At 39.0% G+C, this 15,257-nt stretch overlaps 1 protein-coding gene across 2 annotated transcripts in view; it reads right to left on the bottom strand.

Moving 5' to 3' along the window:
* The window catches only part of Cd28 (CD28 molecule), a 78,063-nt gene extending 63,102 nt beyond the window's left edge, over nt 1-14,961 (bottom strand). The window contains exon 1 of one of the 2 annotated variants that reach the window (XM_046463131.2): nt 14,877-14,961. In XM_046463131.2, coding sequence (XP_046319087.1) covers nt 14,877-14,898 — 22 coding nt within the window. In that variant the 5' untranslated portion in view covers nt 14,899-14,961. Of the gene's footprint in view, nt 1-14,727; nt 14,833-14,876 lie in introns of those variants that run through there. The other variant, XM_058578164.1, reaches the window with a different exon arrangement.
* Between the last annotated feature and the right edge of the window lie 296 nt (nt 14,962-15,257).

Here is a 15,257-nt window from a genome sequence, read left to right as displayed (position 1 = left end):
TATCTGCACCCAGGAGGGAATTGGACTTGATGAGCATATCTGATGTTTCTTCCTCCATCCCTGCCAGAACAGGTCTATTGGTAGCCTCTCAGAATAGTTTCCCCATGGGTTTTCTCCACACCTCATATGCATACAGTATCCAAGAGAAGTTAAGCTGAAAATGAAAGATTTGGAGAAAGATGGATGTTCTCAAAGGAACAATGAAAGGTCAACATTCACTTTCTGTGCCTGAAATTAATTCTCACTTTCTGCTTTCACTGATGGAAGAAGTAAAGAAGAACAAGATCTTGCCTTAGGGCCTGAAATGGTCAAACTATTTAAAAACAGAAAGTTAAGGACCCTGAAAGAGCCTCCAGTCCTAAGGCACCAAGTTTTGAAGTCAACGGATTCTGTGTCTGGTGCTTCCTCAAGCCATCTGGCAGCCAGAGAAGTTATTTTAAGTCATGGCAAGACATGTGGCAACCTCAAAAACCACACCCTTTGAATGTCAGTCTCCTTGGCCAACATGGGGCAAGTCTGACATGGGGCAAGAAACAAGGGTTGTGCTGTGGGGATACCAGCCCCACTGAAATGCTGTTGACATTTTTAAAACATACACACAATTAGGATGAATTCCTTATTCTTTTATTTACTAAATGTTCTGCTGCAAACTGGAAAAGTCAAAGTTGGATGTTTCCCAATGTCCAGATGTGTCCTAGATTCAGCCTAGACGTCAGGAAAAGACTTGAATTGACTTAAATATGGGGTTTTTTCTTTTTTTTTCCACCGTAGAAATATCTCTTCTGGATTATACATAGTCTTTCACATGACCCTTGGAGGAAACAGGAAAATGTAGTTACTGAGAAGGGATAATGTTGGTTCCCATAAATATTGGCTAAAAGTAGACTAGGGTTAAATAAAAAGAGTTTCAAAGTGTCTCTTAATAGTTTCCTTTCCATATACACGCAATTAAAATGATTACTAGAAGAAAATTTTCTTAAGTTTATGAGGTATATATTTTCGGCTTTAGTTGAAACACGTAAGATGTTACACCATTATAGACCAGTTGCAACAATAAATATAACTGAAATCTCTTGAAATTTCCTATTCATTCATATTCTTAGATTCCTTAAAGTAAGTCAAATTTAAGGGAGGATTACTACTTTATTATGTCTTGGGTTGTTAGCAGCAGGTATAGCATTTCTGAATGGCCTGAGGTCTAGTAGCAGTTCTGCCACTTATTATTTACCTGAAAAATAGACCAAAGTTTTCATTCCAAAGTAATAATAATAAAGATGATGTGAGGTAATGCTTATGTTATTAGCCTGATATAGCCACTTTAAAATGTACAATACATTTATTAAAGCATCATTTGTAGAATAGTTTATTGTTTATACACTGTAGGAATGTAAATTAGTAGAGACACTATGGAAATCAGTATGGGAGGGTCCTCAAAAAAATAAAAATTGAACTGCCATATGATCCAGCTACACCACTTCTCAGTATTGAGCCAAAATAATTAAAGCCAGCATACTTTAGGGATATGTGCATACCCATCTTTATTGCAGCATAATTCAAAATGGCCAAGTTATGAAATCAGCCTAGATGTCTATCAATAGATTAATGGATAAAGAAAATGTGAGATGTATATATATATATATATATATATATATATATATATATATATATATATATATATATATATATATAAATGGCAGATGAGCAGCCCATTTGTGTTGAAGGATTAAATAGATTGATAAGGAGGAAGAATGTCTTGATATGGTACTTTCCTCAGTGTGAAATGATGCTGTGCCATAAAGAAGAATAAAATACATCATCTGCAGGAAAGTGGATGGAACTGGAGAGTATCATGTTAAATGAAATAAGCCAGACTCAGACAGGTATCATTATTTTCTCTCATATTTGGAAAGCATAAAAAAAATGAAAAAAAAAAAAGAAGGAGGAAAGGGTGTCATAAAAGTAGAAGAGAAATCATTAGGGCAAAGGAAAGGTGCAGGGGCTGGAGGAGGGGAGGATAAGAGAGGTGGTACTGGAGAATAATATTGACCAAATTATGTTATATGCATGCACAAATATGTCACAATGAAACCTACTGTTCTGTATAACTAATATGCAACAGTAAATATTTTTTTCAAAAAATGTAATTTTTATGTCACAAATATAATTTTTATTTGCCAATAAATAAACAAATAAAATAAATCAAAAAACATCTAAGACTGCACCTTATACCAGTGTACCATCTGCAGTCCCCTACAATTATTTTAGAGACAAATCAGGGGAACATTAAGCCAACAGTCTGCCTAGATACATCATGCAGCAATTTCTTCTCTGAAATTTTTTAACCTTCTCCCTGAACTTTGTGAACCCTATAAAACCTGCTGCTTTGTATTTTGCTTTTTGTTGATGCTTTTTATTTTTACAAGAATGAGTGGTAATTTAGCCAGCTTTCTGTCACTGTGACAAAATGCCCAACATAAGCAACTTCAAAGGAAGGAAGATTTACTTTGGCTCATGGTTTCAAAGATTTCAGCCCATGGTCACTTGGCCCCATCACTATAAGGCCTGTGTTGAGACAGAGGAGAGCATCACGGTGGGAAGCAGAGAAAGGTTATTCACCTCATAGCAGGTGGGAAGTAGAGAGATACAGCAAGGAACATGATATTCCCCTGAAGGACACACCCTGATTCCTCCAATTAAGTCTCACCTCCTACAGTTTCCACCACCTCCCAACAGTGTCATCAAATTATGAATCCATCAATGGCTTAATCCACTGATAAGGTCAGAGCCCTCATGACCCAGTCACTTCCCATGAGCCCCACCTCCGAACATTACTGCATAGGGGACCAAGCCTTCAACACATAAGCTTTTAGGGGACATTCCAGATCCAAACCATAACAAGTACAAATCAAATGGAGAACAGGAAACACTGAGAACACACCGGTTAATGTTTCAAAAATGGGAGTCACAAATTTTGGAATTTATAAAATATATTTGAAGCCCAAAATTTTAATGAAGTCACTCTGGGAATACAGATAGAGTGAGAAAATAATACTAAGGACTAAATCTTCTTTGCTAGTTGGAAAGCGGGGGAGCATAAGAGATATTCTAGAAGGAGTCAGGAAGAGAGAATCAATACAGGTAGAAAGAAAACCATGGAGCTATGGAAGATGTCAAGTGGAGAGACAAAGGAAACAACGATCAATAAAGTCAAAACTTTCCAGAGTCATATAGTATAAGATTAGGAAGTAATCGTTAAATGTAACACTATGGAACCGCTACTACTAGCAATGGAAGTCTCCAGGGTGGTGACAGCAGAAGATAAATGACAAGCAGCTTGAGAAGTACATATCCCCTCTCCATGAACAATCAGATAATACTGCAAAAAATATGCAATAGATAGCTGAGTGTAATCAGAGAAGAAAAGTAAAGCCAACTCCAATTGCTATTACGGTGGCCTGAGAGAATAGAGCGTAGATGCTGAGGCTGGGGTCAAGAGTTATAGGATAACAGATATGGACTGCCCAAAGAAGGGTATTGTAATGAAGACCACTACATATATCCAAGGTGCCCCATGAGCTGCTTAGGCAGTTAAAATTGACTGCAGAACTACACTATCTAATACAGTAGCCATTTACCACATAGGACTATTTAAATTTAACTTAAGCCAGGCATGGTGGTTGGTGCATGCCTGTAACCCCAGTTACCCAGGAAGCTGAGGCAGGAGGATCATAAATTCAAGACCAGCCTGCACAATTCAGGGAGACTTTTATCTCAAAATAAAATACAAACCACAGCAAGGATTTCAAAGGCACTTCACAAAACTAGAATTCTTATACACTATTGATGAGAATGTAAATTGCATATCTCAGCAATTCTACTCCTAGGTACACTCAACAGAAGTAAGTACACTATGAACTTGTACTTAAGATACTTAACACAGAAATGGGAAAAGACATATGCAATGTTCATAGAAGGCTATTCAAAACAAACAAACTAAAAACAACTTGAATGTCCATCAATAGAAGAATAGATAAATAAGCACATATGTTCATACAATGGATCATTTTACAGCTAGGGGAATGAACAAACTACTACTTCCCATGAGTCCCACCTCTGAACATTACTGCATAGGGGACCAAGCCTTCAACAGATGAGCTTTTGAGGGACATTCCAGATCCAATGTTAAATGTCTCAGTGATTCCAACAACTTCTATCAATCTCACAAAAATAATAGTGAGGGAAATAATCCAGATGTAAATGTCCATATAAAGTTAAAAACAGGCAAATTAATTAATCAATGTTCACCAAAGTTTGCCATGCGCGGTGGCACACACTTGTAATCCCAGCAGCTTGGTAGCCTGAGGCAGGAGGATTTCGAGTTCAAAGCCAGCCTCAGTAACTTATCAAGGCACTTAGCAATTCAGTGAGACCCTTTCTCTAGTAAAATATTAAAGGGGGTGAGGGGAGCTAGGCTTGGGCTCAGTGGTTAAACACCCCTGGGTTCAATCCCCAGTACCAAATAATTATAATAATAATAATAATAATGACAGAATTTAGAAGTTAGGAAGCGATTACTTCTGGGTTCCAGTAACAGTCTATTTCTGGATCTATGTGGTTGTTACATGGATTATGCTCCCTTTTTGAAAGTGTTTCAAATTTTATAACAATGATCTATTTACTTTTCTATATGCAAATATAAAATTAGATTTTATTTAAATAACAGTGACTAATGGGAGGATTAAATACAGGTGGAGCTAAAATTCTAGACACCAATAATATGGAATACAGGATGGAGTGGCCAGAGTTCAAGAATTCTATTGGGTGTACAATATCCTAAGGAAGTATAGAAATATTTATCAATTTTAGGCTTGTTAAGTACATCTGCTGAGAAGCCAAAGGTAACGAATAAAGAATGTAAATTTTTGACACAAAGGTGAAGAAAAATAATTCTAAAGAATAATTAATTGATGTTAAAAAATGAAAAACATGCCTGGCACGGTGGAACATGCCTATAATCCCAGTGACTCTGGAGGCTGAGGCAGGAGGATCTCATGTTTGAGGCCAGTCTCAGCAACTTAGTGAGGCCCTAAGTAACTTAGTGAGACCCTGTCTCAAAATAAAAATATAAAAAGGGATAGGGATGCAGCTCAGTGGCAAAGGGCCTCTGGGTTTAAGCCCCAGCACTGAATAAAGAAAGAGAAAAACATTATAAATTTTTTTCTTAAAAAATGCTATAAATATGTTCAAATAAATCAGTACTCACAGTAACTATAAACAAGTTAAACTCACCAACTTCAATTTTAAAACTACGTATCCTCAATTGGAGTAAAAACAAAGGCAAGGCACAGTAGAGCATGCCAGTAATCCCAGAGATTCTGGAGGCTGGGGCAGGAGGATCAAAATTTGAGACCAGCCTCAACAACCTAATGAAACCCTTAGCAAGATCCTGCCTCAAAATAAAAAGGAAAAAGGGCTGGGGATGTAACTCAGTGGTAGAGCACCCCTGGGTTCAATTATCAGTACCAAACAAACACAAACAAAAAAGCAGTTTATAGGTATCTTAGGAGAAACACACCTAAGCGTAGTAGTACATGTTTAAAGTAAAGGGATAAAGACAGATAATCATCAGATGTTGGATTGATCTAGGGTTGAGGATTTGGTGGACAAGTGCCAGAGAAGGACAAAAGGTCAGGAAAGAAAAATAAAGTGGTCAAGTGGCAAGAGAGTGACTGAAGGGATGGGTTTCAAGTCGATAAGGACTTAAGGATGCCAACAGGGAAGAAACTAAACAGTTGAGGAAGAGGAACTTTCAAGTAAACAGTCCGGGGAGGTCTCAAAGCATGTGTGATGGCAGGTGAGCAAAAGAACAGGCTTGGGCTCCATCAAACTTAAAACTGGACCTCAGTAGATCACGACTTCTTTCGTCTTGTCCAGCTTTCTTACCATAAGAAATCTATAGGGCTCTGTAAGAAAGAGAAATAATTCACAGCAATGTCCTCCAAAGTTGAAGGGTGCCTTTGGAAGTCATTGGTCTTCAAACTATAGTCAGCCTTGAATTCTCTTTTAGAATTGTGCTGACCGTGCCAACAGCAAAACCAGTCATCTGGTCAACAACCAAAATTTCACTGGTTCTTGGTTCAATCTTGGCACAGAAATCTAAAACGTATCTAAGTAATCATTGACCTTTTCTGCAATGAAATATTATAAACATTTCCATTGATAAAGTTCATTTCCATTTTTCTGAATTATATATCACTGATTTGAGGAAAAATAACCCTTGCAAGGTACAGTAAGTGGGAAGTTTTACATCTAGGCTCAGTACAGTAAGTACATGGTGATAATTACCTGAATGGTCCTCCATCTAAATCCTTTAATTTTCAAGGTCTCAGTCCACATGTCAAATCCAACTTCCTCATGCAAAACGTATCCTTGTTTGCATTCCCCTTTCACATTAGTAGTATGTTAACATCTCAGTTGTTCCATTCTGCTTAAAATGTAACTGTTCACATAAATCCTCATCTCTCTTAAAACCATGAACATCTCAGGGATAAGACCCATTCCTCAACTCACTCCCAGAAGACAGCACACTATCCTATAGAAGAAGGGACATTAAGTGTTGAGTATAAAGGTCTGGTTCATTTCCAGGATGAGCAAGTCTGACTATGTTCCATGGGCTTTTCACTTTTCTCCCTTGGACAGAAGAGGCTGCCTAGCCTAACAGTACTAGGCTGACATAAGAGGGCATGAATTTTTCCAGAACATGCTACCAACATCTCTCCACTGAAAGTAACAGAGAGTACCAATAAACTTCTGAAGATACAGTTCAGTATATTTTGATTTGACCTTTTTCTAATAATTGCTTTAATTAAGAACAAGTTTCACACACACACACACACACACACACTCACTCACTCTTGAAAAAATCTGCTGTGAGTAAGCCCTAAGGAGTCATATAACTCATGCCTGTCCTCCAAGGGTTTCTGTACAGATCCAGAAATCTACCAGCATTCTCTTTTTCACCTTTCTCTAGGAGGATGTCTAGTTAAGAGCCAGAATCCCATTGGCTCTAAGAGTAATCCTTGTCAGGGGTTTCAGGGTTAGATTGGGACTCCAGATGTGGCAGGTTTAGGGCAATGCAAAGCCTATAGAGACATGTTAGAGCCCCTTGTTGTTAAAAATAATATTAAATGTGTTTAGGCACCAGAACTAGAAGAATCTAAGTCTGAAGTCTCTAATTCCTGTTTTTCTGTAGCATAGCAAAGTAATTTGCCCTCCAAGTAAAACAATCATCTGTTTTCTAGATCAGTGGTTCCCAAAGTATGAGGTTCCCAAATTAGCAGTATTAACATCACCTGGGAATTTCTTAGAAAAGCAAATCCTTAGTTAGCCCCACCCTCGACTTATGGAAGCAGAGGTATAGTCCAACAATCATGTTTTAAATAAACCCTCCAGGGGACCCTGATGCACAGTAAGGTTTGAAATTCGTGGGTCTATATTAGACACAAGTGTGGTCTGTGGACCAGGGCATTAGTACCCCCAAGAGCTTGTTGGAAATGCAGAAATTCATGCTCCAACCCAGACTTATGGAATGAGAAACTGCATTTTAAACAGATCCCTAGGTGACTTATATATTCATTAAAGTTTTAGAAGCACACTCAAGGATGAAATTGAGAAGGTTAATCCAAATAAATAAATGATAAATACAGCACTGTGAATTTTACAATACATTTCCTTGTACCCTCCTCATTTAATCCTCTCAGTAACCTTGTCAAGCAGCTACAGCAGTGACATGGCATGTTATCTATGAGACCCAAGGACAGCAGATGATGAGCCAGGTGTCACAAAGCAAGCAAACAGAGGAGCCAAGATTGGAACCCAGGTAATTTGGCTCTGGCATGTAGGCTCTTAATCACCACCTATGACAAGTTATTCTGATTGTAACTCCAACTGCCTAACAGCAATCTCATTCATAGTATCCAACGAAGCCTTTTCCTAAAACTAAAAATATACATATACACGTCTATTTTAGTTGAATAAATATTTGTTGAGGTCTATTTTATAAGACTGCCCTGACCTAGTGGAGCTCATAGTGCTGGTTAATAAATATAGGTGCTCAATAAATATTTGCTGAACTAATGAGTCAGTAAATGCTAAATTATACATGAGCATATACATGAGTATGTCCAGACCCCATCAAGAACTGGAGATGCCTGTTTACATTCTGGAACCTCAGACATTTCCTGTAAATGATGAGTCCTGAGCTGAACCCATAAAGAGAGGAAGGGTTAACAAGACAAAGAAGGAGGGAAAGAGAATTTTAATTATGCTAAAGAGCTGGGACTTTATCTGAAGGTGATGAAGAATCACTAAAGTGTCAAGGGAGCACTATAGACAATTCAAATAACTAGGCATGAACATACATCTACATAGGTGGATATATATACAAAAAAATTCAAAATAACAAGAACATACCCCAAAGTCATGAGACCTTCATATCTTTAACAAACCATCAGAATTTAGATGATTAATGATCATATTTTGGCAGAGTTTCCAGATGTATAGTTTGTAATTGAGGTCTTAACCTCCCTCACATATAGGAATAGAGAGAAAGTGTTTGACTTAATAGTCTTAAGTAATGAGGGAATCCAAAAGGACTAGAGGAAACAGAGACGAGGCCTGGGAACTGGGGGGAAAAAAGAGAGAGAAGTCCCTCCCTTAGGTTCCATGTCAGTTCCTAGGAAGACTGATAGAAAGTAGGAGCAGAAAGGCTTTTTGACACCAGTCATCCAATTAGATGTCTACCCTTGAGAAGTCCCCAGAAAGTGGCCTTCCTCTCCTCCTTAGCCTCATGCACACTATTGGGGGGAAAAAATAGATTTCCTTGAAATTTTTACCAAGAATTATATATGTCCACAAATAATTTCCATATCCTAGTATCTACACACAATTTTTTTTCCTTTTTCTTCTATTTTTGCTTACATTTGGCTTTATATCCAAAGAATCCAGAGTCTACTAAATAGTTTAAGTAACGGTATTTAGGAAAAGAAGAATTACTTGCATCATGTTTGTGACATCAAGGTATTTCCTCAACAAAAAAAAAAAAAAAATTTTCTTAATTTTTAGTTTTCTTATGTTGTAGTCAGCTTTTTCACCACTGTGACCAAAAGACCTGACGAGAACAATATAGAGAATAAAAAGTTTACTTGAGGCTCACAATTTCAGAGGTTCAGTCCATAGATGGCCAACTCCATAGCTCTAGGCCCCCGTGAGGCAGAACATGACGGTGGAAGGGTGTGAAAGCAGCCCAGGACAGGGCACTCAGGAAGCAAAGGGAATGGCACTCACCAGGAACAAAATATATACCCCAGATACACACCCCCACTGACCTACCTCCTCCAGCCACACCCTACCTGCATGCAGTTACTACCCAGTTAATCCATATCAATGAATTAAGCTATTGATTGGGTTACATCTCTCATAACCCAATCATTTCACCTCTGAACATTCTTGCCTTGTCTCACATATGAGCTTTTGGTGGACACCTCATATCTAAATCATAATATTATTATTGGGGCTCCAGTATTAAAGGTGTTTCCCTTAGGGTGTTTTGTAAAGATCAAATAGATCAAAAGAAAATTGACTTCATTCTTAACCACTCAAACCAAAGTTCAGACTTGGAGGCTTCCTCATCAATAGTATGTTTTAGAATCTGTGATGGACTGGGGCCAACAGTTGGGAGTGTGGGGACAGTATTTCTTCCCTCTCCAGACCCCATCAAGAACAGGAGATTGTTGAGAACAGGCATGATCCAAAAGATCAGGGTGGCTCCTCAATCCAGCAGAGACCACACACCCTCAATTCCCCCATCTGTCCTTAGGGAACATCAGCTGCAGCATGTGAGGGCAAAAGGCGGAGACAAAGGACAGGCGGGGGATGGACATTCACTTCCTGCCAAGAAGACATGAAAGCAACTCAAGAATGTCCAACCACCTACATCAGACTTGTTTGTCCTTAGACTTTTTGCACCCACATCTTGGCATCTCTAGTCAAAAAAAAAAAAATAGTAGGTCACCGAAATATTTTAATGAAACATTTTCTAACATCAACTCACAGTATCAGAGCTACCTTAAAGCAAACCAACATAGCCCTGAGAAGCCCCATTGCAAATGTTCCTTATATAAAGACAGTTCAAAGGTCAGTTCTGGAAAGTCTTTTTTTGTCATAAAAACATAAACTGCATTAAACAGAATTTTGATAAATAAAATTTTAACTATAAATTTCTATCATTTTAGTATAAATATTTTCATGTGTATGTATTTATTGCAGACTTAATTACATGAGCAAGCAAATATTTATATACACAGGTATAGGCCTATTTTTTAAACTACCTGTGAAATGTTTTTCTATTTTATAACATACTATTGCCAAATGAAGAGTATACAAAGGTTGTATCTTTATACACTAAAGTTACTATTCATTTCTACTACCCCTAAGTTTTGGAGAGATAAGAAACACTTGTTGTCAACAGGATAAACAGCATTTGATAAATATCAACTGCTTAGTTTCTCACCCTTAGAAAATTCTGAACATACATTTTGGGTTTTACCTCTTAGCAGTTTAATATTTCTTGGTTATATAAGCAAATGGGTTATTGAAGAGACTAATATGCTCACACTACATTTTTAAAATGCTTTTGACCTCTAAGATACCAAGTTTAAAACTAACAATTGCCATTCTACATCAAGTTGCTGATCACCTAGACTGAAATTTTGTTTCTGGGAGCACAGCCCAAATGTGAGCTGAAGGGAGCCATGGTTATTCCCCATAATGGTAGAAGATAAATGCTCCTCCTTTATTTCCCATCTCAGAAAAAGAAATGCAGGTGCCCCACAAGCTCCTTCCTATATGCTCTCAATTCTACCTTCTACCTTCTCCTCTGGGAACTTTTGAGTCATTCATTATTTCAACCTCATCCTCACTCTCACCCATTTATCTACATAAATGCCCAAATCTTTTCTCAACCCTCAGCTACTACTTCATCTCTCTCTCTCTCTCTCTCTCTCTCTCTCTCTCTCTCTCTCTCTCTCTCTCTCTCTCTCTCTCCTATTTATAAAACTTCATAGAACCTATGGTCTCTGCCTCTACTTTGTTTATCCCAACTTAATCCTTAAAATCTGACTTCAAAACCCATAATGATAGCCCAGAACATCCATCTTAACATTCAAATCCTCTAGCCCCTTCTCAGTCCTCATTCCCATCTGCCTCTCTTCATCTGAAATTGGTACCTCATCTCACTCTTAGGAACCTTATTTGCACTGTCCACCACTTTCTCTTATCTGATTAGTTTCTTCTATCACTGACTCTGTTATGGTGTGGATGTTCAGTGTCCCCCAAAAGTTCACATGTGAAACAATGCAAGACGGTTCAGAGGAGAAATGATTGGGTTGTGAGAGTCTTAACCCAATCAGTGAATTAATCCCCTGATAGGGATTAACTGAGTGGTAACTGAAGTGGCAGGGTGTGGCCAGAGGAGGTGGGGATTAGGGCGTGGCTTTGTGTATATATTTATATCTGGACAGTGGAGTCTCTCCCTGCCTCCTGGTCACCATGTGAGCTGCTTTCCTCCGCCCCTCTCTCCTACCATGATGTTCAGCCTCACCTCAAGTCCCCGAGGAATGGAGCCAACCTTCTATGGACTAAGACCTCTCAAACCATGAGCCTTTGAATAAACTTTTCCTCCTCTATAATTGTGCTGGTCGGGTCCTCTAGTCATAGCCACGAAAAAGCTGACTTAAACAGCTTTGCAGATTCCTCTTTCTCTTCTTGTCCTAGGAGTAAAGGCATTATGTCTGGCTCTTCCCCTGCACTTCTCATATCCCTGGTTCTCATTTCTTTGAAGATTCTTTATAAACAAAAGATTCCCAAATATGCTGGTTCCAACCTGAGCTCCAGGTCCACATTTCACATGCCTATTAGAGATCTCCACCTATATATGTCTTGAAGCCAGTATGTCCAAACTCAACTTCACCGTCTAGCCTGTTCCTTTCCTAGGCACTAGGAGAAAAATGTAAGAGCCATCTTCAATTATCTTCCCTTCTTCAACTCCCAAGTTTTGTTACTATGTCTTCTATATCCCTACACATTCCCACTACCACCATTACCTTCTGTCTGAATTGCTCCAAAGCCAAGGGGTGATTCTAGATATACAACCTCTTCCTTTCCTACCCGCAGTATACCCTCTACGCTGCTTCCAAAGTAACCCTTAAAAATATAGTTCTTTATGGTTTCATTCCCCTGCAAAGTAAACCCAAATACTTTAATGTGCTATCAAAGGTCCCACAAAACAGCTCTCTTTCTTACAGTACCTGCTCATGAATTCTCCACAGCAATAATACTGGACACTTGAACCACTAGAGTACCACTTTGCCAGTGTCTACTGCTGTTATTTCTGGCTGAAATGCTCTTTTCCATATCTCAAATACTCTTCACCCATTAAAACTAAAGAGCATTTCAAATTCTGCCTCTTCTGTGAAGCCTCCCCTGGTCTGGCAGTCATTTTTCCTTTCTCAATGAAACTTAGGACTCTGTGACATTAAGGTTAAGAAGTGTCCTTAATAAGTTCACAAGTGTGGGTGAAGATTCTCTTTTGTGTCAAACAATGTATTCAGGATATAGAGAACTCTCAGTCCCTGCCTTCCAGAAGCTTCTGCATATGGGAAACAGAGAACACTTAGCATACTTAACTCAAATAATGTGTGTGAATTCTGTGCTAGAGATGTTCACAGAGGCACAGGGAAACAGCACGGAACCAGCCTGGGGCTTAACTTTCCAGAGGAGTTGGGCTTGAAAGGAAAGGCAGTTGTCCAGGCAGAGACAGCAGGAAGAGCACTTCAGAAGTAGAGAATAGCACATAGAAAGGCATGGGAGACCACGTCCCAGTTCAAGAATTCAGGTGAACCAGTTGCCTGAAGTACAAAGTGCATTGGGATGGTGAGACAAGAAGCTGGAAGGCAAGGAGGAGCCACATTGCAAAGATACTTGAGCGCTTCTATCAGTCACCTGTTGCCACCATGATGCTTCATTAAAAAATCATCCTGAAACTGTGGCTTAAAACAGTGGTCATTTACTCTCCCTTATAAGTTTGGGGGTCAGCTGGGTAGCTCTTCTGGTTGAAACCAGAGCCATTCAATGCATCTGCAGCTCCAGTGTGCATTGGGCAGGCACTTCTGCTGATCTTGGCTGAGCGATTCACATATTTGGGTGTCAGCTGGCTGTTACTTTGGATCTTCCCCACATATCTCTCACACATCTGCCCCAAGTTAGCCTGGGCATGTTCTCATGATAAGGAAGAGATAAAAAAGAGAACATGCTGAATCATGCAAGAGGGCAAGAGGAAACGCAGGTGCTTTTCAAGCCCCTACCTGTGTCTCATTTGCTAACATTCCATGGGCCAAAGCAAGTCAGGTGGATGATCCAATTGTCGGAGTTGGATGGATGTGAAAAGGTTCAGGGCTAAGGCTGTGGTAACCGGGAGAGTCCATTAATGATCAATCTACATAGTGCCTATAAAGAAGTTTGGATACATGTACTTATATATATGTTGTCATTCCTATTGATTATAAACTCCCAAGCACAGGAACTGTATTTATTCTTACTATATCCCCTATAACTGTTAGTATCATAATATACACAAAGTAGACACAGTAAATTTTGAGCAAATATAACTGAATTTCTAGTTATATAATAATTTGTTATACATACATCAGCTTGAATTTTCTAAATCTTTTTTCAAATATATTTATATATTCAATTTATATTATCCTTGGGTGCATAGTTCTATAAATTTATTATCTTCTGTGCAAAATAGAAATCCCTTCTCACTATCTAAACACCTGTCCTTTAAGCTCAGCCACATTAATTCTGATGTTGAGAAGATGGTGAACAAATATGTGGATTCTTTTTCCCCAACCTTCATAATTTTGCCAATTTGAAGTTGCCCCTCACTCTTCCAGAGAAAGGAGCTCCCACTTCTTGGCCCGCCTGCCAGCTGTTTAAATGTTTATTCTTCTCTATCCTTCTCATCCTGGAGGAGGAGGAAGCAGAGCTGCCTTCAGGATTCCAGGGGAAATGCTTTGGTTTGCTTTGAGGCTTCTCAAATGCCATTACAGACCCAAGGCACCAAGTAGGTAGGTCAAACCAAAACAGTTTATAATTATGCACTGAAAAACAAGCCACTCAAATCCCCCTTCTGTGCATATCCTGCCTCCTCATGCCCTCATTCTTGCCATAATCCCAAACCACATTCCTCTAGAAGTACTGTCCAAGTAAGTGTCCATTCTCTGAGCACCAAGTGGCAAATACCTTGAAGTCCCCTTTAACTCCTGTCTTTCTTTCACACTACACATTCAGTTCAGCCACAAATCATGTCAACTTCATCTCAGAATATGTCCAGAATCTGACAGTTCTTATCACTGCCACTCCTGGTCCACACCTCCATGATATCCCATTTGTATTCCCAAAATAATCTTCTCCACACTCTCCCTCCCACCATGTACGAGGCAAAACGTGAGCCTGACCATGTCACTCCTCTGCTCAGACTCTCCAATGAATTCCTCTTACTCAGGAAAAAAAGAGAGAGAGAGAGAGAGAGAGAGAGAGAGAGAGAGAGAGAGAGCGAGCCAAATTCATACAGTGGTCTATAAAGACCAACATGATTCCCCTGCATACCCATGTTATCACCTACAGCGCCTCCCTGGCTCTTTGATGTAGCCACAACAGTCTTCTTGCTGCTCTTGAACATGCCAATCATGCTGCCCCTCGGATTCTTTGCCTTTGATGTTCTTCAGCCTGGAATACAGTTACCACAGATGACTCACCAGTTCTCTGTTCAAATGTCATCTTCTCAGAAGTCCTTTCTTCTCTAACTACCTGTTATGAATTAGTACTTGTGGCTCCCTCCCCACCCCACTCTCTATTCCCTCCCTAACTGACATGTTATATTTTTATTTGTACTCTAGTTTATCATTTGCCCTTCCAACTAAAATTTAAATGAGTGACAGCAGGAATTAATCTGTCTTATTCACTGTTTTATCTCCAGAGACGAAAATAGACTCAGTACATGGTAGACCATCAACAAATATTTGAAACTGGTAGCTATGCCCAAGTCACACTGCATGTAATCATTAGGCACAGGCTTACTCAATAAAATGTGTGGGGTTTTATTAATCCTTTCTCTTTCTAATCCATTCATCAAAACT

The sequence above is a fragment of the Marmota monax genome, unplaced genomic scaffold, assembly GCF_021218885.2.
Source record: "Marmota monax isolate L192 unplaced genomic scaffold, Marmota_monax_Labrador192_F-V1.1 WCK01_AAM20220418_F8-fsc00095, whole genome shotgun sequence".
Lineage (NCBI taxonomy): Eukaryota > Metazoa > Chordata > Mammalia > Rodentia > Sciuridae > Marmota > Marmota monax.
Note: the sequence above shows the minus strand (reverse complement) of the source record. Positions and strands in the feature narration are given on the sequence as shown.